Source organism: Ranitomeya imitator, chromosome 5 (genome assembly GCF_032444005.1).
Source record: "Ranitomeya imitator isolate aRanImi1 chromosome 5, aRanImi1.pri, whole genome shotgun sequence".
Classification (NCBI taxonomy): Eukaryota; Metazoa; Chordata; class Amphibia; order Anura; family Dendrobatidae; genus Ranitomeya; species Ranitomeya imitator.
In genome coordinates, this window is record NC_091286.1 from 79,077,219 (window position 1) to 79,102,236 (window position 25,018).

The window sequence follows — 25,018 nt, forward strand, 5'->3', positions numbered from 1 at the left end:
ACCACACCACTGCTGTCCGTGTACCCCTGGAACCAATTTAAAATTGCCTACAGCCATGTGTTATTATTTTAGGCCTTCGATGCCTGTCTGCGGTCACTCCTTCCACTAGGCCTCCACTGACCACACCACTGCTGTCCGTGTACCCCTGGAACCAATTTAAAATTGCCTACAGCCATGTGTTATTATTTTAGGCCTTCGATGCCTGTCTGCGGTCACTCCTTCCACTAGACTTCCACTGACCAGACCACTGCTGCCCGTGTACCCCTGGAACCAATTTAAAAGTGCCTACAGCCAGCCCAAGTTTGTTATGTTAGGCCTTCGATGCCTGTCTGCGGTCACTCCTTCCACTAGGCCTCCACTGACCACACCACTGCTGTCCGTGTACCCCTGGAACCAATTTAAAATTGCCTACAGCCATGTGTTATTATTTTAGGCCTTCGATGCCTGTCTGCGGTCCATTCTTTCAACTACTACTACACTGACCAGGGCACTGCTGGCCGTGTACCCCTGGAACCAATTTAAAATTGCCTACAGCCAGCCCAATTTTTTTATTTTAGGCCTTCGATGCCTGTCTGCGGTCCATTCTTTCAACTACTACTACACTGACCAGGTCACTGCTGCCCGTGTACCCCTGGAACCAATTTAAAATTGCCTACAGCCATGTGTTATTATTTTAGGCCTTCGATGCCTGTCTGCGGTCACTCCTTCCACTAGGCCTCCACTGACCACACCACTGCTGCCCGTGTACCCCTGGAACCAATTTAAAATTGCCTACAGCCAGCCCAATTTTTTTATTTTAGGCCTTCGATGCCTGTCTGCGGTCCATTCTTTCAACTACTACTACACTGACCAGGTCACTGCTGCCCGTGTACCCCTGGAACCAATTTAAAATTGCCTACAGCCAGCCCAATTTTTTTATTTTAGGCCTTCGATGCCTGTCTGCGGTCCATTCTTTCAACTACTACTACACTGACCAGGTCACTGCTGCCCGTGTACCCCTGGAACCAATTTAAAATTGCCTACAGCCAGCCCAATTTTTTTATTTTAGGCCTTCGATGCCTGTCTGCGGTCCATTCTTTCAACTACTACTACACTGACCAGGTCACTGCTGCCCGTGTACCCCTGGAACCAATTTAAAATTGCCTACAGCCATGTGTTATTATTTTAGGCCTTCGATGCCTGTCTGCGGTCACTCCTTCCACTAGGCCTCCACTGACCACACCACTGCTGTCCGTGTACCCCTGGAACCAATTTAAAATTGCCTACAGCCATGTGTTATTATTTTAGGCCTTCGATGCCTGTCTGCGGTCCATTCTTTCAACTACTACTACACTGACCAGGGCACTGCTGGCCGTGTACCCCTGGAACCAATTTAAAATTGCCTACAGCCAGCCCAATTTTTTTATTTTAGGCCTTCGATGCCTGTCTGCGGTCCATTCTTTCAACTACTACTACACTGACCAGGTCACTGCTGCCCGTGTACCCCTGGAACCAATTTAAAATTGCCTACAGCCATGTGTTATTATTTTAGGCCTTCGATGCCTGTCTGCGGTCACTCCTTCCACTAGGCCTCCACTGACCACACCACTGCTGTCCGTGTACCCCTGGAACCAATTTAAAATTGCCTACAGCCATGTGTTATTATTTTAGGCCTTCGATGCCTGTCTGCGGTCACTCCTTCCACTAGGCCTCCACTGACCACACCACTGCTGTCCGTGTACCCCTGGAACCAATTTAAAATTGCCTACAGCCATGTGTTATTATTTTAGGCCTTCGATGCCTGTCTGCGGTCACTCCTTCCACTAGACTTCCACTGACCAGACCACTGCTGCCCGTGTACCCCTGGAACCAATTTAAAAGTGCCTACAGCCAGCCCAAGTTTGTTATGTTAGGCCTTCGATGCCTGTCTGCGGTCACTCCTTCCACTAGGCCTCCACTGACCACACCACTGCTGTCCGTGTACCCCTGGAACCAATTTAAAATTGCCTACAGCCATGTGTTATTATTTTAGGCCTTCGATGCCTGTCTGCGGTCCATTCTTTCAACTACTACTACACTGACCAGGGCACTGCTGGCCGTGTACCCCTGGAACCAATTTAAAATTGCCTACAGCCAGCCCAATTTTTTTATTTTAGGCCTTCGATGCCTGTCTGCGGTCCATTCTTTCAACTACTACTACACTGACCAGGTCACTGCTGCCCGTGTACCCCTGGAACCAATTTAAAATTGCCTACAGCCATGTGTTATTATTTTAGGCCTTCGATGCCTGTCTGCGGTCACTCCTTCCACTAGGCCTCCACTGACCACACCACTGCTGTCCGTGTACCCCTGGAACCAATTTAAAATTGCCTACAGCCATGTGTTATTATTTTAGGCCTTCGATGCCTGTCTGCGGTCACTCCTTCCACTAGGCCTCCACTGACCACACCACTGCTGTCCGTGTACCCCTGGAACCAATTTAAAATTGCCTACAGCCATGTGTTATTATTTTAGGCCTTCGATGCCTGTCTGCGGTCCATTCTTTCAACTACTACTACACTGACCAGGGCACTGCTGGCCGTGTACCCCTGGAACCAATTTAAAATTGCCTACAGCCAGCCCAATTTTTTTATTTTAGGCCTTCGATGCCTGTCTGCGGTCCATTCTTTCAACTACTACTACACTGACCAGGTCACTGCTGCCCGTGTACCCCTGGAACCAATTTAAAATTGCCTACAGCCATGTGTTATTATTTTAGGCCTTCGATGCCTGTCTGCGGTCACTCCTTCCACTAGACTTCCACTGACCAGACCACTGCTGCCCGTGTACCCCTGGAACCAATTTAAAAGTGCCTACAGCCAGCCCAAGTTTGTTATGTTAGGCCTTCGATGCCTGTCTGCGGTCACTCCTTCCACTAGGCCTCCACTGACCACACCACTGCTGTCCGTGTACCCCTGGAACCAATTTAAAATTGCCTACAGCCATGTGTTATTATTTTAGGCCTTCGATGCCTGTCTGCGGTCCATTCTTTCAACTACTACTACACTGACCAGGGCACTGCTGGCCGTGTACCCCTGGAACCAACATCAGAAAATATAAAAATAAGTATTTTGCTTATAAAAAAGAAAATACTGGTGAGATATCAAATGCAGACATTTTAACATTAAAAACAAACACACAACTCTAATCTGGTACAGTACTAAAAATGGCCACCAGCTACAATTACTTTCTCCTGCAAGTAGTTAACTGAAAGTTTTTTTAAATTGAAAACACACATATGGCATCCACCGAGTGTTGTCCTGTCGCGTCTTCTTTATATTATTGCCGAGAAGATGCAAAATAATGAAAATAATAAAATCATTAATTACCAAAATAATAGAGAAAGTCAACACCACATTGCAAATAAACATTCATTCCAAATAAAGAAGCAGGGCGCGTCCGAGGGTGAGTATATACCTAATAAGAATATAATCACCCTCGGACGCGCAATGCTTATTTCCAACAGCCTTCCTTCCTAAGAATCAGCCCTTCCGTCGTGTAGAGAGACGTTGTGTTACACTCCAAGGTGTTCCCCAGGTTGCCTTTCCTGAGCTTCGATCTTCCGGCTCTCGTTTAGTAGTTCTTGGAAACTACTCTGCATTAGGCCTTCAAATTGGGTATGGGGTGTAGAGAGATGGTGTGTTCCACTCCAAGGTGTTCCCCAGGTTGCCTTTCCTGAGCTTCGATCTTCCGGCTCTCGTTTAGTAGTTGTTGGAAACTACGCTGCATTAGGCCTTCAAATTGGGTATGGGGTGTAGCGAGAGGGTGTGTTACACTCCAAGGTGTTCCCCAGGTTGCCTTTCCTGAGCTTCGATCTTCCGGCTCTCGTTTAGTAGTTCTTGGAAACTACACTGCATTAGGCCTTCAAATTGGGTATGGGGTGTAGAGAGAGGGTGTGTTACACTCTAAGGTGTTCCCCAGGTTTCCTTGCCATTGCTTCGGTCTTCCGACTCTCGTTTAGTAGTTGTAGAAAAGTACACTGCATTAGGCCATACAAAATGGGTATGGGGTGGAGAGAGATGGTGTGTTACACTCCAAGGTGTTCCCCAGGTTGCCTTTCCTGAGCTTCTATCTTCAGGCTCTCATTAAATTGTGGTTAAATGGAACAACTGCATTTGGCGTACTAGTTGGTTTGGGGCCTACTATCGGTGTCTGCCACTCCTTGCTGTTCTCCTCCACTGAACAAAGCTGTGCCGCCTGTTTACTACGGTTGCCAATTTTGAACTGCATTTCGACTACTTACTGATTTGGCCCTACTCTCTGTGTCAGCCTCTCATTCCAGTTGTCCTCCACTGCAATGCCCCCTGGTTATTCCTGTGTTACCAATTTTGAACTGCATTTAGCCCACTTTCTTCTTTGGGCCTATATCTGTGTTTCCACTTCATCGTGCCCATTGCCCAGCCAGTGATAGATGAGTCTGCTGGTACATTGACCCATAACGCAACATTCCCCGTGCACGCTACACAACAACATTGTGACCCTGCTGAAAGTCAGGTTGCTCTTCCCGCATACCATACCACCTTACACGGGGACAAAGAGGAAGGTGCAGATGAAAGTGCAGGTTCCTTCATCAGGTGGGGGGAGGAATACTAGTTGGCGACGTCACTGGCACAGGGCCTCTCATAGTACGCAAAAGTGTTGCTGCCGGTGGGAGGCGCCCCCGCCGTGCAAACACACCGCTGTACTTTGAGGGGCCCTGTGCCAGTGCCAATGCCAACGAGTGGGCCCCCCCTGCTTGCTCAGGTTCACAGCACTTGCAAAGTTGAAATACTTACCTCTCCCTGCTCCACTGCCGTGACGTGGTCCAGATTTCCTGGGCCCACTAATTACTTGAACCAGCCCTACCCCCCACAACTTTAGCCAAATGACCCCCAATTTCAAATGCCTTCCAATTATTATAAGGTAAATTACGCTTGACAAGCTTCATTAAGAAGAATGGATGGTTTTGACATTAAAATGGCCACTCTAGGTGTTTTCCTGGCCCCCACTCACTGCCGACTATGCTGCCCCATTGACTTGCATTGGGTTTCGTGTTTCGGTCGATCCCGACTTTACGTCATAATCGGCCGATTTCACTCGACCCGACTTTGGACATAGTCGGGTTTCGCAAAACCCGGCTCGACTCTAAAAAGGTCAAGGTCGCTCAACTCTACTGATCACGTGTTCCGTCTAGTTCATGGCCTGAGGGAGAAAGCATGATACAAGGATTCTCTATGGTGTAGTTTGTGTCCACGTGTCGTGAATCATTCTTGTAGCCCCAGCAGCACATTGTGCCAGGAATCTTCCCAGGTTACGGATGCTACTCGCCTCACTGAAAAGCCTTCTAGAGGCTTCTGATCTATGAAGAACATCCTAGTAATCTCACAACAATGCATTGCTATGGTTCTCCTCAGAGGCATACAGTCATGAGGAAAAACATACGGTATTACGTATTGGTTTTACGTATCGCATATTTAAAAGAAAAAACCACCTGGTCCTTAGAAGGTTTTAACATTTGGTAAATCCAACCTCAGATGAAAAACAACACATGACAAATTACACCATGTTATTATTTATTTACCGAAAACTAGGTCAAGACTCAGAAGCCGTGTAAAAGAAAGTAAGTACACCCCATGAATCAATAGCTGGAAAAACCACCTTTAGCAGCGATAGCTTGATACAGTAATTTTCCGTATGACTTTATCAGTCTCTCGCATAATTTTGGTGTAACTTTGACCCAGTCTTTTTTACAAGTTCTTTGAGGTTTGGGGGCACTAATTCATCCCAAGCTTTCTTATTCTCTTCACACACCATGACGGATATTCAGGTCATGGAGCATGTCAAGGACTTTGGAGCTGGCTCAGAAGGAGGAACGACACTGAACAGGACAGATGTCAGCTATATTTCATAACCTCTAAAACCAGCAATCGGCACTCTCTCCACTTGTTATTATTAACCTATTAAATGCTGCTGTCCGTCATTGACTACCTTCCAATGAACTAGCCCAGATGTTAGTTCGGTTGCTCACTGGCTGCCCTGTGATGTGATCTTAAGGCCCCGTCACACTTAACGACGCTAAAGCGATCCCGACAACGATACGACCTGTCAAGGATCGTTGCTGCGTCGCTATGTGGTCGCTGGTGAGATGTCAAACAGTGAGATCTTCCCAACGACGCAGCAGCAATGCGGCGACCTGTAGCGACCTCTACAACGATGTCGTTGTGACCTTGTCACATGGCAGCTATTATGACAATTCAGACCTCGATGAGGGACGTCCTGTGTGACGTTGTAGTCACACAGGTATGCATTTGCGTTGCCTTATCCGCGCCCATTCCGTTCCGATTGGTGGTTGCTACTGCGTTCTGATTGGTGGCGGCCTTGCCAAATAAATTAAGGAAAAAATGAAAACGCTTTTGAGACCCCCAACAATACCTACCGTGCACAAAATATAGGTGTCAGAAGAACCGTTGAAGAATAGATAAATCGAAGAGGAGTCGCAGGCCGGAGAACTCTACAACGATCTGCAAACCACCACGCGGTCAGGAACAAAGGATGGAAGCGCTACTATGTCGCCTTCTGTTGAAGGCATGACCGCCAATCAGAATGCAGTAGCGACCACCAATCGGAGCGGAGGGGTGCGGAAAAGGCAACGCAAATGCACACCTATGTGTCGGTGTCTGAGTCGTCAACGAGGTTGTTGGTAAGGTGTCAAACACAGCGATGTGTGCTACCCAGCGGGACCTCAACGATCAAAAAAAGGTCCAGGCCATTCCGACACGACCAGCGATCTCACAGCAGGGGCCTGGTCGCTGCTACGTGTCAAACATAGCGAGATCGCTACTGAGGTCGCTGTTGCGTCACAAAACTTGTGACTCAGCAGCGATCTCGCTAGCGACCTCGCTCAGTGTGAAGTACCCTTTAGCGAGTCAATTACTGTATTTGACAGGGACTGGCTGAACACCACCACGTCTGTCATGTGCTCTGCTCTGTGACATCCAGCTTATAAAAAATAACTAATATAAATAATATTTCGTATCCAATCTATCAAAATATAAAATGTGACCCCTGGCGAAGGACAGACTGAAACGCGCGTTGGGGCAGGCACATACTCCCCTGGTCCTCTACTGCCTGCTGCACACTCTGCACTTTGGGGGTTTCTCCATTTGCGAGAAACACGTCCGTTTCTCGCATATGAAAACCAAGCTCTGGCACCGGCACTTGGGAGTGGAGCGTGCAGCTCCATGTATTGCTATGCGGCCGCACGCTCCACTCTGGAGTGTCGGCGCCAGAGCTTGGTTTTCACATGCGAGACTTGGACGTGTTTCTCGCAAATGGAAAAGAGCCCTTATAGTGAGTATCAAGATACAAATATATGTGGTATTGTGTCTCAAATAGGGACATGGCCCAGTGATGAGTCAGAAGCTATGAGCATGTGACGGATATTTGGTGCAGGGCAGTAATAATGGAGAAAGGACTCAGTGTATAATAGACAATTGTGTATGGTAATTGGATATTGGTGGGGATATACAGGGGGGAGTTGTGCCTTATGGTATAAGTATTTTTCATTGTTGCATTTTGACAAACACCTGTCAATTTCTTTTTATTGTTTCTAACAAAGATTGCACAAAAATGTTAATTGGACAAGTACATCTTTTGTTCCCTAGTGGAAATAGATTGCAAAATATAAAATGAAGTAAGCTGATAAACACCGTAATAAGAAAAAAAAAATCAAAACAGTTGTGATTTTTTTCAGTCACCACAATGAAAACATAGTACCTCACAATTGCAGGTATAAAAAAAAACACTGAATTGCTATGCAAAAAACATGACCCAGGAAACTGCATTAATATCCAGTAACATAAAAAAAAGTTGCATGACGGCACAAACCAATTTTTTTTAATGTTATTTATTTTGACAAAATTCAATTTTTTAAGCCAATTAAAATATTAAAAAACTATACAAGTTTTGTCTTTCCAAAATCGTACTGCCGTGGAAAATCACAACTTCAGATTCGTTTTTACTTTGCAATGAACAACACAAAAAATAAAGCCCAGAAAACAATAGTGGAATTGCATATATTTCCTCCATTTCCCTGCACTTGCAATTTGTTTGCCATTTTCCCCTACACTATATTGTAATATGAATAGTGTATTTTAAAACTACATCTTGTCCCGCAAAAAAACAAAAGTCTCTGTATGTTTGTCAGTGGATGCTATAGAAGAGGTATGGCTATTTTAAAAGAGCTGATTCAGAGCCAGTTTCGAAGAAGGGACTTGGTGGAGTAGGATGCCGCCAAATTCATTAAGGTGTGAGCATGCCACTTAAAGAAATCGGCACATCCTCAGTGGTGTGCTGCTCCGTGTACTTTGCAAGAAATGCTGCTCCAGTCAAAAACTGGAGTAACATTTCTGATAAGTTATGGTGTAACTTTTGATGAATTTGGCTACCGGAAATTTGTCGCAAACACTCTGGCTAATTGGCCCAAAGTCCTGGGGCTCATACTCACCTGTAAGAAACTCGGATGAGTCTCGCATGTTAATACCCGGCACTACACCTGGCACTTAGATCGGAGCGTGCGGCCACATAGCAATACATGCGCTGAACGCTCCGCTCCTGAGTGCCGGCGGCAGTGCCGGGTATTGATGTGCAAGGCTCATCTGAGTTTCTCGCATGTGAGTATGAGCCCTTAAACTTAGGCAGATTTATCAAGCAGCATGAACCACTATAATAAATCTGGCACAATTTAAGATTGTCTAATACAAGTTTGCACTAACAATTAGTATCTGCCCCTATGTGTGAACATATTACGATTATTTATTTAAAGGTAATAAAAATTCTGCACTTGATTTCCATCCGCCATGTTAATGTAATTGATGGGACTTTGAAATGTATTTTGAAATAATATTTGTTTGCAGAGAGTTTCCCAGAGTATCCATCACTTATGTGTAACCTCTTCCTCTCTTCCACAGGAATCATTACAACAGTTAGTTATGATGACTTTGCCAAATGTTCTGATTATTGGAAAAAACCCAATTTCTGGTGAGTATATATAAAAAAAAAGTTTTGCAACAAATTATACCAAAAGGGGTGTTTGATAGTAAATAAAATTTACAACTAGGGACTGTGATCTAAACAGCAGAAGCAGATACTGACTAATGCTCAGCTTGGCTATTGGAAAGTTAACCGCCATTGGCGTTGACAGCGAAGTCCTGTTTACACAAGATGCACTGCTGACAACGATCATCTATTGTACAGAACAAAAGATAATTTCACCCTACAAACGAGCATCCTGCTCCTTCCTCAGGTGATCGGCAGCCTGTTTAGACTGTATCATGAAACAAGCTTTCCTGTTTACACTCATTTTAGATAATCTTCCAGTTAAAATTCCAACTGCCCCATACTCCTCTTCTCACATTATCTGTCTTGAATCACATACACATCAGAAGGTCGACCGGCATTCTCCTAAGGCCAGGCCAAGGTCACACTTGTGAGTGCAATGCGAGAAACTCGCACAAGTCTCACATCAATACCCGGCATTGCCGCCGCCACTCGGGACCGGAGTGTGCGGCTGAATGTATTTCTATGCAGCTGAACGCTCCGGTCCGAACCGCCAGTGGAAGCACCAGGTATTGATGTGAGAGACTCGTGCGAGTTTCTCGCATTGCACTCACAAGTGTAACCCCGGCCTAATTCGTATGGGAGCTTCTAGAATAAAGAATGGATGCATTTCTGTAAATATAAGTAGATAAACCTCCGGTGGTGTGTAGATAAATAATATTTATATTTGTACTTGTTCCTAATTGCATAACTCCCAATTTTTATTTGTATTTTACACTAAACCAGTACCCTAACCACAACCAGTTCTTTATATGCACCAACACAGAAATATTCTCCTAGTGAGGCCACACTGTATGGATGATACCTTTTCAATGCCCCCACAATACATTCCCCCACACAGCTCTGCATACACAACTCTCCTGAGGTGGGCACGATCCCCAAACCTGCAAAGTAGCATTGCTAACCACTGAGCCATCATGCTGCCGCACTAAATTGAGGAAGGTATTCGAAGAAAAACGGTCTTGTTTTGCCCATAGTTACCAATCGCAGGACAGCTTTTTTTCACATGAGCTATTCACAAATTTAAAGTTGAGCTGTGATTTTTGCTTTGGGCAACAAAGACCATTTTTTTTCTTTTTCCCAGTTTTGGCAAATGAGACCCATTGTCCCTCTGCCCCAGAGAACTGCGGAAAGTACAGTCTGAGGATAGTGGCATGTGGTTTATGTACAGACATCCATTTACTTGGAAGCCTTCTAGAAATTCTTCTGTATGTGTACCAGGAGACCAGCTACCACCAACTCACAATGTTCTCTCTGGATGTAAAGCGACTTAAGTGCCATAGGTGATAAGGAATGTTAAACCTTGCACTATAAGGGTGTGTTCACACATTAAGTCAATGTTCCCCAACTCCGGTCCTCAAGAGCCACCAACAGGTCATGTTTTCAGGACTTCCTTAGTATTGCACAGGTGATAATTGCATCACCTGCACAGGCAATAATTCCATCACCTGTACAATACTAAGGAAATCTTGAAAACATGACCTGTTGGTGGCTCTTGGGAACCGGACTTGGGGAACACTGCATTAAGTATTTGTTGCAGGCATTTCCTCATAAAAAATTTGACTCCTGGCAGGAAATACAATGTGACCCCCCCCCCAGTCATTAGAATGGGTGAAAACGCTGAAAGAATGAACATGCTGCAGATTTAAAATTGCTTAACATCTGCAAGGAAAAAAATAAGCAACATTTGCATGAGACTTAAGGAGCCTGACTTTGCTTGTACAAAGAAATGCTTCAGGTTTTGTGTCAAAACTGTGCAGAAAAAAAGTAGCGAAAATGCCATGTGTGAGCATAGACTTAACCCCTTAAAATTTCAGCTTTTTGCTCCCGTTCTTCCCAGAGCCATAACTTATTTTATTTTTTTAACTACACTATTGGTCTTAACATATCGTGTACTGGAAAATGGGAAAAATATTCCAAGTGTGGCCAAATTGCAAAAAAAAAAAGTGCAATTCCACAGTTGTTTTCTTACCATGTTCACTAAATGCTAAAACTGACCTGCCATTATGATTTTCCAGGTGAATGCTAGTTCACAAGTAGGTTATTTCTTATTTAAGTGTTGAAAAAAAATCCAAAATTTGTTACAAAAAATAAAAAAAAACAATGGCGCCATTTTTGAAGACCTGTTGCGTCTCCATTTTTCGTGATCTGGGGTCAGGTGAGGCCTTTTTTTTTGTGTGCCAAGCTGGCGTTTTTATTGATACCATTTTATGTAGATACGATCTTTTGATCGCCCGTTATTGCATTTTATTGCAATGTAGCAGAGACCAAAAAAAGGAATTCTGGCGTATTACATTTTTTTTCTCGTTATGCCATTCAGCGATCGTGTTAATTCTTTTTTTTATATTGATAGATCGGGCAATTCTGAACACGGCGATACCAAATATGTTTATATTTTTTTTTTTATTGTGTTATTTTGCATGGGGCAAAAAGGGGGGTGATTTGACGTTTTATATATTTTTTAAATATTTTTTTAAAACTTTTTTTTTTTTACTTTTTGCATGCTTCAATAGTCTCCATAGGAGACTAGGAGCTGCAATACTTTAATCCATTTTGCTACACACAGGCGATGATCAGATCGCTTTTGTGTAGCAGAAATGCTCACAAGCTAGGAGCGCCGACCGTGGAGCAGCGCTCATAGCAATCTGGCAGTGACAACTATAAAGGTCTCCTGCAGACTTCTGGTTGTCATGCCGACCCATCGGTGACCTGTTATCGTGCGACACGCTTCCAGTATGCACGAGTTAAATGCCTTTTTCAGAGATTGACAGCGACATTTAACTAGTTTACAGCCGCAGGCGGAACGCAATTCCACCCACGGCTGTTGCGGGCACATGTCAGTTGAATAGATTAGCTGTCATGTGTCCGTAAACAAACAGGGGTGTCCGACGTAGGCGTACTGTTACGCCCAATGTTGGAAAGGGGTTAAAGGGAATCTTTGAGTAGGATCATCCCTCTTAAGCCGTCTATAATGGACTTGTAGGACATAGGAAGCTGCATAATGATACCTTGATATCTATGATCTGACGTCTTATTCCAGGGAAATCCATGTTTTTCTTATATGTAAATGAGCTGTTCCAGGCTATGGGTCGGACATAGATCTCCATGAGAATCTGCCTCTTTTTAACAAAAAGGGGGATTACCAGTGTGAGGCACATACCTAACATAGAACAGTAACATTTAACATTTTGTCTTAGTGAAAACACATTTTTTTAAGCTCTTGAGCTCTGCTGTATTGTAACAATATTGCAAGCCTGTCTGCCTGTGAGCTGGAAGCTGAAGCTGAGAGGAACCTGCAGATGTGTCAGGTATAATCACACACAGCTCTGCAGTGAGATAAGGAGCAGAGAGCGGCCATTAGACATCACACTGGTAACACTGGTAACCATTACACATCACACTGGTAACTATGACACTGAAAACTCCCCTTTAATATATAATAATCTCTGGAGGCAGATTCTCATGCAGATCTACAGTACAGACCAAAAGTTTGGACACACCTTCTCATTTAAAGATTTTTCTGTATTTTCATGACTATGAAAATTGTACATTCACACTGAAGGCATCAAAACTATGAATTAACACATGTGGATTATATACTTAACAAAAAAGTGTGAAACAACTGAAATTATGTCTTATATTCTAGGTTCTTCATAGTAGCCACCTTTTGCTTTGATGACTGCTTTGCACACTCTTGGCATTCTCTTCATGAGCTTCAAGAGGTAGTCACCGGGAATGGTTTTCACTTCACAGGTGTGCCCTGTCAGGTTTAATAAGTGGGATTTCTTGCCTTATAAATGGTGTTGGGACTATCAGTTGTGTTGAGCAGAAGTCTGGTGGATACACAGCTGATAGTCCTACTGAATAGACTGATAGAATGTGTATTATGGCAAAAAAAAAGCAGCTAAGTACAGAAAAACAAGTGGAAATTATTACTTTAAGAAATGAAGGTCAGTCAGTCTGAAAAATTGGGAAAACTTTGAAAGTGTCCCCAACTGCAGTTGCAAAAACCATCAAGCGCTACAAAGAAACTGGCTCACATGAGGACAGCGCCAGGAAAGGAAGACCAAGAGTCACCTCTGCTTCTGAGGATAAGTTTATCCAAGTCACCAGCCTCAGAAATTGCAGGTTAACAGCAGCTCAGATTAGAGACCAGGTCAATGCCACATAGAGTTCTAGTAGCAGACTCATCTCTATAACAACTGTGAAGAGGAGACTTTGTGCAGCAGGCCTTCATGGTAAAATAGCTGCTAGTAAACCACTGCTAAAGACAGGCAACAAACAGAAGAGACTTGTGTGGGCTAAAGCAGAGGTGTCAAACTGCATTCCTCGAGGGCCGCAAACAGGTCATGTTTTCAGGATTTCCTTGTATTGCACAGGTGATAATTTAATTACCTGCACAGAATGATTCCAGCACCTTGTGCAATACAAGGAAATCCTGAAAACATGACCTGTTTGCGGCCCTCGAGAAATGCAGTTTGACACCTCTGGGCTAAAGAATACAAGGAATGGACATTAGACCAGTGGAAATCTGTGCTTTGGTCTGATGAGTCCAAGTTTGAGATCTTTGGTTCCAACCACCGTGTCTTTGTGTGATACAGAAAAGGTGAACGGATGGACACTACATGCCTGGTTCCCACCGTGAAGCATGGAGGAGGAGGTGTGATGTGTGGGGATGCTTTGCTGGTGACACTGATGGGGATTTATTCAAAATTGAAGGCATACTGAACCAGCATGGCTACAACAGCATCTTGCAGCGGCATGCTATTCCATCTGGTTTGCGTTTAGTTGGACCATCATTTATTTTTCAAAAGGACAATGACCCCAAACACACCTCCAGGCTGTGTAAGGGCTATTTGACCAAGAAGGAGAGTGATGGGGTGCTACGCCAGACCTGAACCTAATCGAGATGGTTTGGGGTGAGCTGGACCGCAGAGTGAAGGCAAAAGAGCCAACAAGGGCTAAGTATCTCTGAGAACGCCTTCAAAATTGTTGGAAAACCATTCCTGGTGACTACCTCTTGAAGCTCATCAAGAGAATGCCATGGGTGTGCAAAGCAGTCATCAAAGCAAAAGGTGGCTACTTTGAAGAACCTAGAATATAAGACATATTTTCAGTTGTTTCACACTTTTTTGTTAAGTATATAATTCCACACGTGTTAATTCATAGTTTTGATGCCTTCAGTGTGAATGTACAATTTTCATAGTCATGAAAATACAGAAAGATCTTTAAATGAGAAGGTGTGTCCAAACTTTTGGTCTGTACTGTATATCCGGCCCATAGATCTTAATAGCTCATTTACATATAAGAAAAACGTTGATTTCTCTGAAATAAGTCATCAGATAACAGATGCTCAGATTCTATTCAGCCTCCTATGCCCTACATGCCCATATATACGGCTTAGGAGGGTTGATCCTATTGACATATTAACATTAACGAGTGCACATACTTTTGGTGAGGTCCTGCCTCTCAGTTGCCTGGCAAACAAAAATGTAAGGCATAAGGATGAAGTTATCATCTGGGTTTCCTGCACTATTTTTTAGTATCATGTAAGAAACCCTGTAGTCTCACGAAGCCGGTTTTGACAACCTTTTCTCAGGGGTTTACCCTGTAAGCAAAGTTAGAAAAAGCCAAATATACTTTAGCAAATCTTAAAAGAAAAAAAAAAAGTAATATAAACTAGTCCCAGGAATTTATCACCAGTAATGTAAGATTAGCTATTTTTCCTTCTATTTTTCTGGGTAACTCGCCCAAGGCTAGTTGTGCACAGCGTGATGTGTCACACTAAAATCTCAGGGTTACATTGCATCTAATGATTTCCTATGGTGTCACATTGTGACCTGTGAAAGTCGCAAATGTTTCCAAATGTGTTGGATTTTCTGTCACAAGAAAAAAATAATCCTTAACAAATGCCGTTTTAAAGTAGAGTCCAGATATTTCAGTCCAGTGGACGGTCCTTAATTGTCCACAGTAAAAGATAATCCAAAAACAGATAGTCCAGCGCTTGAGGATTAAAATTTTCTTAAAATTTCCATAAAAATAAGATGCCATACTGATGGTCCGTATGACATGCAATTTTTTTTTATACTGATTTCGGTGTGAAATGTCAGTGTGCTGTGTTTTTTTTTTTTTCTTATGCCGAATACAGTTGAGAAAAAATATGCAGGTCTGCACTGCCTCATTGAATAACATTGGCCCGAGTTCAATCCCATTTTTTTTTTCTCACATTTCACTTGTCCAATGTATACGCTAATGTGAGCGAGCCCTTATAAAGATTTCCAACCTGCTGTCTTCACTTGTTTTCTTGTATCACAGCACCTCCAATACTGCACTTTTCTGAGTTCTCTTCAAAAGCCCTGTGAAATTAATGGCGCTATATAGTGAGTAAAATAAATAAAGGAGTTTTCCTTCTTCTCTATAGTCTGTTTTATGCACCCTCCAAGATACTCCATCCCCTCTCCATTGCAGATTTGTGTACATGCCCCTCCATGCTGCTAACAGTAAGGCAACGTTGACACGTTCAGTATTTTCCATCCAAGTTTGAAGGTCAAAATCAGGAGTAGAACAATCAGAGGAAAAGTATTGCACCACGTTCACACATTCAGTATGTGGTCAGTATTTTTCCTCTGCATTTGGGGGGGGGGGGGTTAGTTTCCAAAATGAGGTCACTTGAGGAAGGATTTTGCTTTCTTTCACTTTGGCACTTAGGGGCTCTGTATATGGAGTCCACAAACTATTCTACCATGATATGTTCTCTAATAGTCAAATAGCGCTCCTTCCCTCCAGAGCCTTGTCGTGTGGCTAATCAGTACTGTAGAGCCACATATGGAGTATTGCCTGCCATGTTCAGCAGAAATTGTGGGACAAATTATGGTGCTATTTTTACCCATTTTCCAATGTGAAAATTGTAAAATCTGGGGTTAAAAAGTTATTTGTGGTAAAAATGTAATCATTTGTTTTCTTCACTGCCCAATGGTATAAAATTGTACTAAACCTGTAGTGTCAATACGATCATTGCACCCTCAGTTTAATTCATTGAGTGGTGTAGTTTGTAAAATGGGGTCACCTGTGGGTGGGTTCTGCTGTTCTGTATCCTCAGGGCTTTTCAAATGTGACAAGGCACCCGCAATCTATTGCTCCAGAATTCAATTGATGCTGCTTGCCTTCTGAGCCTTGCCATGCACCCAAACAGTAGTTTTTCACCACATATGGGCATACTCGGGAAAAACTGCACAACAAATTTCCTTCATTTTCTTCTGTTACCCTTTTGAAAATGCAACATTTTTGTGGAGAAAGTAAAATTTTATTTTTTTCCTTCCACATTGCTTTAATTCTGGTGAAGCCCCTGAAGAGTGAATGTGGTACTGAGCACTTTGAGGGGTGCAATTTTTAACTCCTTTCCGACATCAGGTGTAATAATACGCTTATGTCGGACACCCTCCCTTTGATGTGGGCTCCGGCGCTGAGCCCACATCTTTTCCGGCACATGTCAGCTGTTTTGAACATGTGCCTCTAACAACCACGGGTGGAATCGCGATCCACACACGGCTGTTACCTAGTTAAATGCTGCTGCCAAACTCTGCCAGCGTCATTTCTCATGCTTCTGGCAAATGCGCTATAAATCTCGCCCATCGGTGACCCCCGTCACATGATCGTGGGTCACTGATGGGTTGGCATGACAACCAAAAGTCTCTAGCAGACCTCTATGGTTGTCACTGGTGGTCGGTACTCATAGCAAGTGAGCAATTCTGCTACATACAGACAATCTGATGATCGCCTGTATGTAGCAGAGGCGATTGGGTTATGGTAGCTTCTAGTCTCCCATGGAGACTATTAAAGCATGCCAAAAGTAAAAAAAAAAAAGCTTTTAAAAATATTTTAAAAAATATATAAATAGAAAGGTTCAAATCACCCCCCCCTTTTGCCCCATTCAAAATAAAACAATAAAAAAAAACAAATATACACATATTTGGTATCCCCAAGTTTAGAATGACCCGATCTATCAATATAAAAAAGAACTAATGCCATAGCTAAACAGCGTAATGAGAAAAAAGTCAAAACGCCAGATTACGTTTTTATGGTCACAGCAAAATTGTATAAAAATGCAGGGGGATATAAAGATTGTATCTGCACCAAAATGGTATCAATAGAAACGTCAGCTCGGCAAGCAAAAAATAAGCCCTCAACATCGGTATCGGAAAATGGCGCAATTTGTTTTAACAAACTGTGGAATTTCTTTTTCACTTTTCACCACTTAGATAAAAAAGAACCTAAACATGTTTGGTGTCTATGAACTCGTAATGACCCGGGTAATCATAATAGTAGGTTTAGCATTTAGTGAACATAGTAAAAAAGCAAAAGAAAAAACAATTGTGGAATTGCACTTTTTTTGCAATTTCACAGCACTTGGATTTTTTCCCCGTCTTCCAAAGTCGTTCAAAAGTACAGCTTGTTCCACAAAAAACAAGCCCTCACATGGCCATATTGACTGAAAAATAAAAAAAAGTTATGGCTCTAGGAAGGAGGGGAGCGTAAACCAAAAACACAAAAACGAAAATACTTCTGGTCATGAAGGTGTTAAAATGGTGTCACTTTGGGGTATTCTCAGTCACATAGACCCCTCAAAGTCACTTCAAATGTGATGTGGTCCCTAAAAAATAAGGTTTGTAAATTTTTGTTGGAAAAATGAGAAATTGCTAATAAACTTTTAATCATTTTAACTTACTAAAAAAAAAATTATGCTGATGTGAAGGGGCATGAGGTGAATTGTTATTACTATTATGTGATATAACTATCTGGTTTAAAGGCATAAAAATGCAAAGTTTAAAAATTCAAAGTTTAAAAATTGCAAAATTTTCATATTTTTGTCTAATTTTAGATATTTTCATAAAGAAACGCAAAAAATATTGCCCAAAATGTACCACTTAAATGAAGCATAATGTGTCACGAAAAACAGTCTCTGAATCACTGGGATCTCTTGATGAGATCCAGAGTTATTACCTCATAAAGTGACATTGGTCAGAATTGTAAAATTGGCCTGGTCAGGAAGGTGAAAATAGGTTTGAAGGGGGAGTGTCATGGGGTTAATTTTGTCTTTTGAAATTTAAAACAACTTTAAAAAATTCTGTGTGAACGTTTACATGGCCTTTTATAATACAAGCCCCCATTTTACCTCAAATCTATAGTACCTCATTTATTGAGAAACTAAAAGGAATCTGTGTTTGTTGCCGACTGCAACAAGTTAGAGCTCAGCTTTAATTTCTTAAACATTTCTTAAATTTCTCTGGTAAAATGAAAGCTACACTGATTGGTTGCTATGGGCAACAAAGATCTTATTTTTTAGGCAGTTTTGATAAAACTGCCTCATATATGCAGTATGTACAGTCATAATAGGATTTGTTAAGTATCTGAATTTTGCTGAATGAATCCGGATCTGGATAAAACCTACAATAACACATGGCCAAATTGGCAGCATTAATAGAGGGATGTTTTAATGAGGAAGCATATTTTATTAAATGAGAAAATGTCTGCCAGACTGAGGTCATGAGTCTGAAAGCTAATGATGGCATATCTGCCAAGATTATTTAGAAGCTGAATCCAACCGATGTAATAAAGCAAAAACTACAGACATAATTCCATAACTCTCTCCCTACTTATGAATATAGCAGATTACATAGCTGATGGTGGTGGAAAATGTATTAAACATATGATTTAAGTAGCTGATGTGATGAAGAGTTGCAGGAACTGGGAATATCTGAGTATTTTATCGCTTACACTTGCACAAGTCACTGTTCTTCCATCATTTCCATGACTGTCTAGAACAGGGATGTCAAACTCAAACACACAGAGGTCCAAAATTAAAAACTTGGACAAAGTCAAGGGCCAACCAGCATACAGTATAATGGACCCCACATAGTCCTCCATACAGAATAATAGGCCCCACAAAGTCCTCCATACAGTAAAAAGGGGTCCCACATAGTCCTCCATACAATATACACTGCTCAAAAAAATAAAGGGAACACTAAAATCCCACATCCTAGATATCACTGAATGAAATATTCCAGTTGTAAATCGTTATTCATTACATAGTGGAATGTGTTGAGAACAATAAAACCTAAAAATAATCAACGTAAATCACAACTAATATCCCACGGAGGTCTGGAGTTGGAATGATGCTCAAAATCAAAGTGGAAAATTAAGTTACGGCTGGTCCAACTTCAGTGGAAATGCCTCAAGACAAGGATGTGATGCTCAGGAGTGTGTGTGGCCTCCACGTGCCTGTATGACCTCCCTACAATGCCTGGGCATTCTCCTGATGAGGCGGCAGATGGTCCCTGAGGGATCTCCTCCCAGACCTGTACTAAAGCATCCGCCTACTCCTGAACAGTCTGTGGTGCAACATGACGGTGGATAGTCCGAGACATGATGTCCCAGATGTGTTCAATCGGATTCAGGTCTGGGGAATGGGTGGGCCAGTCCATAGCTTCAATGCCTTCATCTTGCAAAAACTGCTAACATACTCCAGCCACTTGAGGTCTGGCATTGTCCTGCATTAGGAGGAACCCAGGGCCAACCGCACCAGCATATGGTCTCACAAGGGGTCTGAGGATCTCCTCTCGGTACCTAATGACAGTCAGGCTACCTCTGATGAGCACATGGAGGGCTGTGCGGCCCTCCAAAAAAATGCCACAAGTGTGAATGCACAACCAACACTCAAAAGTGACCAAAACATCAGCCAGAAAATTGGTACTGAGATGTGGTCTGTGATCCCCACCTGCGGAACCACTTCTTTATTGAGTGCGTCTTGATAATTTCAAGAATTTCTATCTGTTGTCTATTGCATTTGCACAACAGCATGTGAAATTGATGCTTCCTAAGTGGAGAGTTTGATTTCACAGAAGTTTGATTTACTTGGAGTTATATTCTGTTGTTTAAGTGTTCCCTTTATTTTTTTGAGCAGTGTTTATTGGCCTCACATAGGGGTGGCAGTTCTGCTGTTGCGGGCCAAATTTAACTAGCCTATGCGCCAGATCTGACCCATGGGCCAGAGTTTGTTTCTGATTGTTCTAGACCATACATATCAAACTCTGCAAATACAGGCATGTCCTGAGCAAAAAAGGGTTGAATTTATGTAATTCCTACCCAACAGTGGGCATTCCTACCTAGTTTTGGGTCTTTCTATAGCAATGGCGTAGTATGGTTTTCAGTTGTTCTGGCTGTGCAAGTATTGTGCCGCCTAACCTCGTGAGTGACCTTAAAGCAATAAATGCCCCATGACTGCCTCTTTAGAAAGTATTATTGCCCTTTAGTGCCACCTTTAAAAAGTATTTGTTTCGAGAGTGCCCCCTTTAAATGTAATAATGCCACTTTTGTGCCCCCTTCTGGAAAAAAAAAGTTGATGCCTAATCTGAGCAACTGAATCCTCTTCTACCCTGCACACAATCATTTGGCAGTACACTGCAGCAACATCATTGTCCTAGGAAGCTGGTGCTTTGCAAGCCTACAGGAGCCTATGGCCCAGGGCCGGACTGGGACTAAAAAGAAGCCCTGTTACACAAAATTCACTACTCCATATACAATAAGGCCTGTCAAATTTTGCTTTACTTGTTACACCACTTACTTTAAACGTGTTGGATAACAACTTTAAAGGGGTTGTCCACTACTTGGCCAACCCCTTCTCAATCCGAATGTTTTCCCCTTTTAAAATAATACAACTCCCGTTCCTGTGTCATTGCAGCGGTGTTGATACCAATATTTACGCCTCGTGATCCCTGTAGCCAATCGGCGCCTAAAAGACTGAGGTAACTGAAGTCCTAATGTACATTCCTCCTTCCTGTCCAATGGGTTAGGCAGCAAACTCTGATGACCACTTCCACTAGAATTGTTACCTTTTTCACAAAAAAGTTATCAAAAGTAAAAAAGAAAATTGTTATACCTTAGGGATGTGACTTAACAGGGAGTGCAATTTCAAAGTTAGATATAGAATATAGAATCAATAATTTTTGTAGACCATTTGCATAATACAATGAAAAAATATAGATATTCATCACAGACATCCTATATTTTAAATGTAGAACCCAAGGATAGTTCTGGAAATTAATAAAGCGTAACTATAATCAGCTTGGTTTCAATTAAGGTGTCCAGCATTTGGCACATGCTGCAATGGAAAATAAACAGACCTCTACTATTAATAAAGGGTCACATCTGATGGTTGTTGTGTCTGTCATGCGACAAATACAGCTTGCACAAAACTGGTGGTTCTGGTGATGTATTCCGGTTCTAGTGACATATTCATATAGTGATGGTTGTTCTGGTGCTGTATTCACGTAGTAATGATGATTCTGGTGATGTAGTCATTATCAGAACCATCATCAGTACATGAATATGAAGCCAAAATTATCATCAGTACGTAATTAGAGCACCAGAACCATCAATAGTACATGAATATGGCACCAGAAATATCATCAGTATATAAATACATCACAAGAACCGCCTTCAGTACATGAATGTCCCCAGAAACGCCATCAGTACATTACTACATCACCATAACCACCATCTGTACATGAATACGTTACCAGATCCACCATTAGTACATGAATGCATCACTAGATCGACCATCAGTGCATGAATACATCAATAGACCCACCATCAGTACATGACTGTCACCAGAACAATCATCAGTACATGAATGACACCAGAACAACCATAAGTACATGAATACATGACCAGAACCAAGAGTGCCAGTCATTACACTGGCTACCCATCCACTCCAGAATCCAGTACAAAACTACTACCCTCATCCACAAAGCACTCCATGGCTCTGCACCACCCTACATCTCCTCTCTGGTCTCAGTCTACCACCCTACCCGTGCCCTCCACTCCGCTAATGACCTCAGGTTAGCATCATCAATAATCAGAACCTCCCACTCCCGTCTCCAAGACTTTACACGTGCTGCGCCGATTCTTTGGAATGCACTACCTAGGTTAATACGATTATTCCCCAATCCCCACAGTTTTAAGCGTACCCTAAAAACTCATTTGTTCAGACTGGCCTACCGCCTCAATGCATTAACCTAACGATCCCTGTGTAGCCTATTTAAAAAAAAACAAAAAAAAACAATCAAGTTCCTCGCATCATGTTCTCATTCACTTTATGCAGTTAATAGCCCTCTGTGTCTGTACTGCTACATACTTAGGCAGTTAACTGGTTCATGCAGCTTTACATGAACACCCGAGCCTTACACTATGGCCGGTCCGAATAACTAAAGCAATTGTTACCATCCACCTCTCGTGTCTCCCTTTTCCTCATAGTTTGTAAGCTTGCGAGCAGGGCCCTCATTCCTCCTGGTATCTGTTTTGAACTGTGATCTCTGTTATGCTGTAATGTCTATTGTCTGTACAAGTCCCCTCTATAATTTGTAAAGCGCTGCGGAATATGTTGGCGCTATATAAATAAAAATTATTATTATTATAAGAGTAGTTGAATACAAGCTTAGTACAAAAATCAATTGTAATATCAAGTCAGCCCCATAAACAATTGTATGACATGAACCTACAACTCCCAATATGTCCTTAACAATGGTAAGGAGATACAGGGAGTTGTTGTTAACAGACATCATCAGACTGTGGACCATACAGGAGCCACAATACTTATGAGAATTAGTCAGTATCACAAATAAACATTTGCATCCAAGTACTTGTAGATTACATGTTACAGTCGTCCCATTCATTATCTCCAACTTGTCTGGATGCCATGATGACTTTTCACATCCACAGTTGTTCTCTGCAGATTTCCCTCTTCTCCAGTCTTTTGCAGTGCATCCTAACACAGTGCCCTTAAAAATAAGAATCTTATTAAAATGCCCTCTGCATAAAAATATCTGTCCATATTCTGACCCTAAATAAGTCTCCTATGGTATATGTCCTCCACACTGTCTACCATTATCAGTTATAACCACCACACCATGCACGCTTTTGAACCACGGCCTATACCAGGGCTGTTCCATCTCTTGTTTTCCATTACACTTTCTATACAGTATCTCCACACTGTGGAGATATCCATATCCATTCTGTCCCCCTTTTCACACTATGCCTTCATGCTGCCCACCACATTGCCCTCTTCAAACTGTAACCACTCCTCACATTGTCCGCCTACAAAGTATGATGGTCACGACAGCTGCCAATATGGTATGATATCCACAATAAGCCCCCAATATATACTATGGTCACCACCACAGACCTCCATAAAAAATATGATATCAAAACAGACCCCATGTATGCTATGATGATCCCCACAACACTCCATACAGTATTATGGCCGCAAACAGAACCCCAAACAGTATGATATTCACCACAGCCCCATATCCAATATTGTCACCACAGCCCCCAGTACAATCATCTCCAAAGCCCCATAAAAAGTATGGTCACCACAGCTGCTCATATACTTTGCTGTCCACCGTCTCCTATTCTGTGAAGTGCAGCAGTGGACACAGTGTCACTGCACCATGCCATCCAACGTCCCCTGCATGCACGTTCACCAACAAGGCGCAGGCTGGAAGTGGGCTGCTTCTTGATGGAGATCCCGGTGGAGCGTGGAAGGTGATAGCTCATCTGCTCCTGTCCTGGGTGGTGCACACTGCAATTATATTTGCATCTGACAGACGTAAATGCAATTGTGAGCAGGGAGGGAGTGATGGCCGGGGCCCAGGCAGAGAGAGGGGTGAGTGATATCGGCGACTGACACTGCTCCCCTCTGTGCCCATCACTGTGCTGAGTGTCTGCAGCTGCAGGAAAATGTCAGGCGATTGCAGACATTCAGCATTTTTTTAATGCATGCTCCCCTTGTATAGGTGGGAGGTGGCGCCCTAGGCAGGTGCCTACGTTGCCTACCCCTCGTCTTGGCCCTGACTGTATATGCTTATGATGTTATCAATTTTGGAACAAAAGTCCTGTGGCCAGCTTGTGGCCTTAATTGAATAAATTGTCACTATTCTTCAGCAGTGTACCATTATCTCTCCCAATATCAGACTGTGTAAGAACACTTCCCTTTGAGAAGCGTAATAGCGACGCGCAGTTATCAGTTTCGTCTAGGCTACACTTTTTGAAGTGTTGTATAATGATTTTAACCATTGAGTGGCAGTTGAAGCTTTTCACATTATTAACCTGCAGACGTGGGGTTAATCTGCAGCTTCATAGCAATCTAAGGCTGCACAGCTGACAGTCCGGCTACCACGTTGAAAATAACTTTATTCCTTCTGGCAGCCTCTGGCTTTCAACCATAGAGGCGCGGCTTAAGTCATCGCTCAGTACGTAGTGAGTGGCTGCTAACCATGCTCCAGCACTGACTGACAGCCGGCTCAGCAGTGCATCAGTGCAAAACTCTATGACTAAAAGTCTGAGGCCGTCATAAGGAATAAAGTTAATTTCCTCCTGGTAGCCGGACAGTCAGTGTGGTGGCCGGGAGTTTTAGAATGCTATTATCCTGCACATTAAGATATCTGAAGGTTAATAGCATATTTTAACTTAACAGGTTCCCTTTACTGGTATTGTCCACTACCCAGAGCACCCTTTTCAATCCCTGTGTTTCCCACACAGTAAAATAATAACACTTATACTCTCCTCCAGTGTCAGTAATGGCTCTCCCAGAGTCCATAACACATTATGTCACGAGATCCCTGCAACCAGTCAATGCTGACTTCACTGTTCCCTCCTTCAGCCACATCAGACATCCAGACTAAGCGAGGGCTGCAGCTCTCTCATATCCTCCTTATGTCAATTAAGTCCGAACGAGGGCAGAGTGAAGCCAGCATCGGCATCGGAGGTGAGTAGAAGTGTTATTATTTTACTAGGGGGAAAACATTGGAATTCTGAAGGGGCTGTCCGAATAGTGGATAACCCCTTCAAG

At 42.8% G+C, this 25,018-nt stretch overlaps 1 protein-coding gene across 4 annotated transcripts in view; it reads left to right on the top strand.

Moving 5' to 3' along the window:
• CCDC88A (coiled-coil domain containing 88A) overlaps window positions 1-25,018 on the top strand; it is a 303,481-nt gene that overhangs the window by 150,647 nt on the left and 127,816 nt on the right. For all 4 annotated transcript variants that reach the window (XM_069768845.1, XM_069768841.1, XM_069768844.1 and 1 more), the window contains exon 4: window positions 8,967-9,036. In XM_069768845.1, the coding sequence (XP_069624946.1) occupies window positions 8,967-9,036 (70 nt within the window). The remainder of the gene's footprint in view (window positions 1-8,966; window positions 9,037-25,018) is intronic.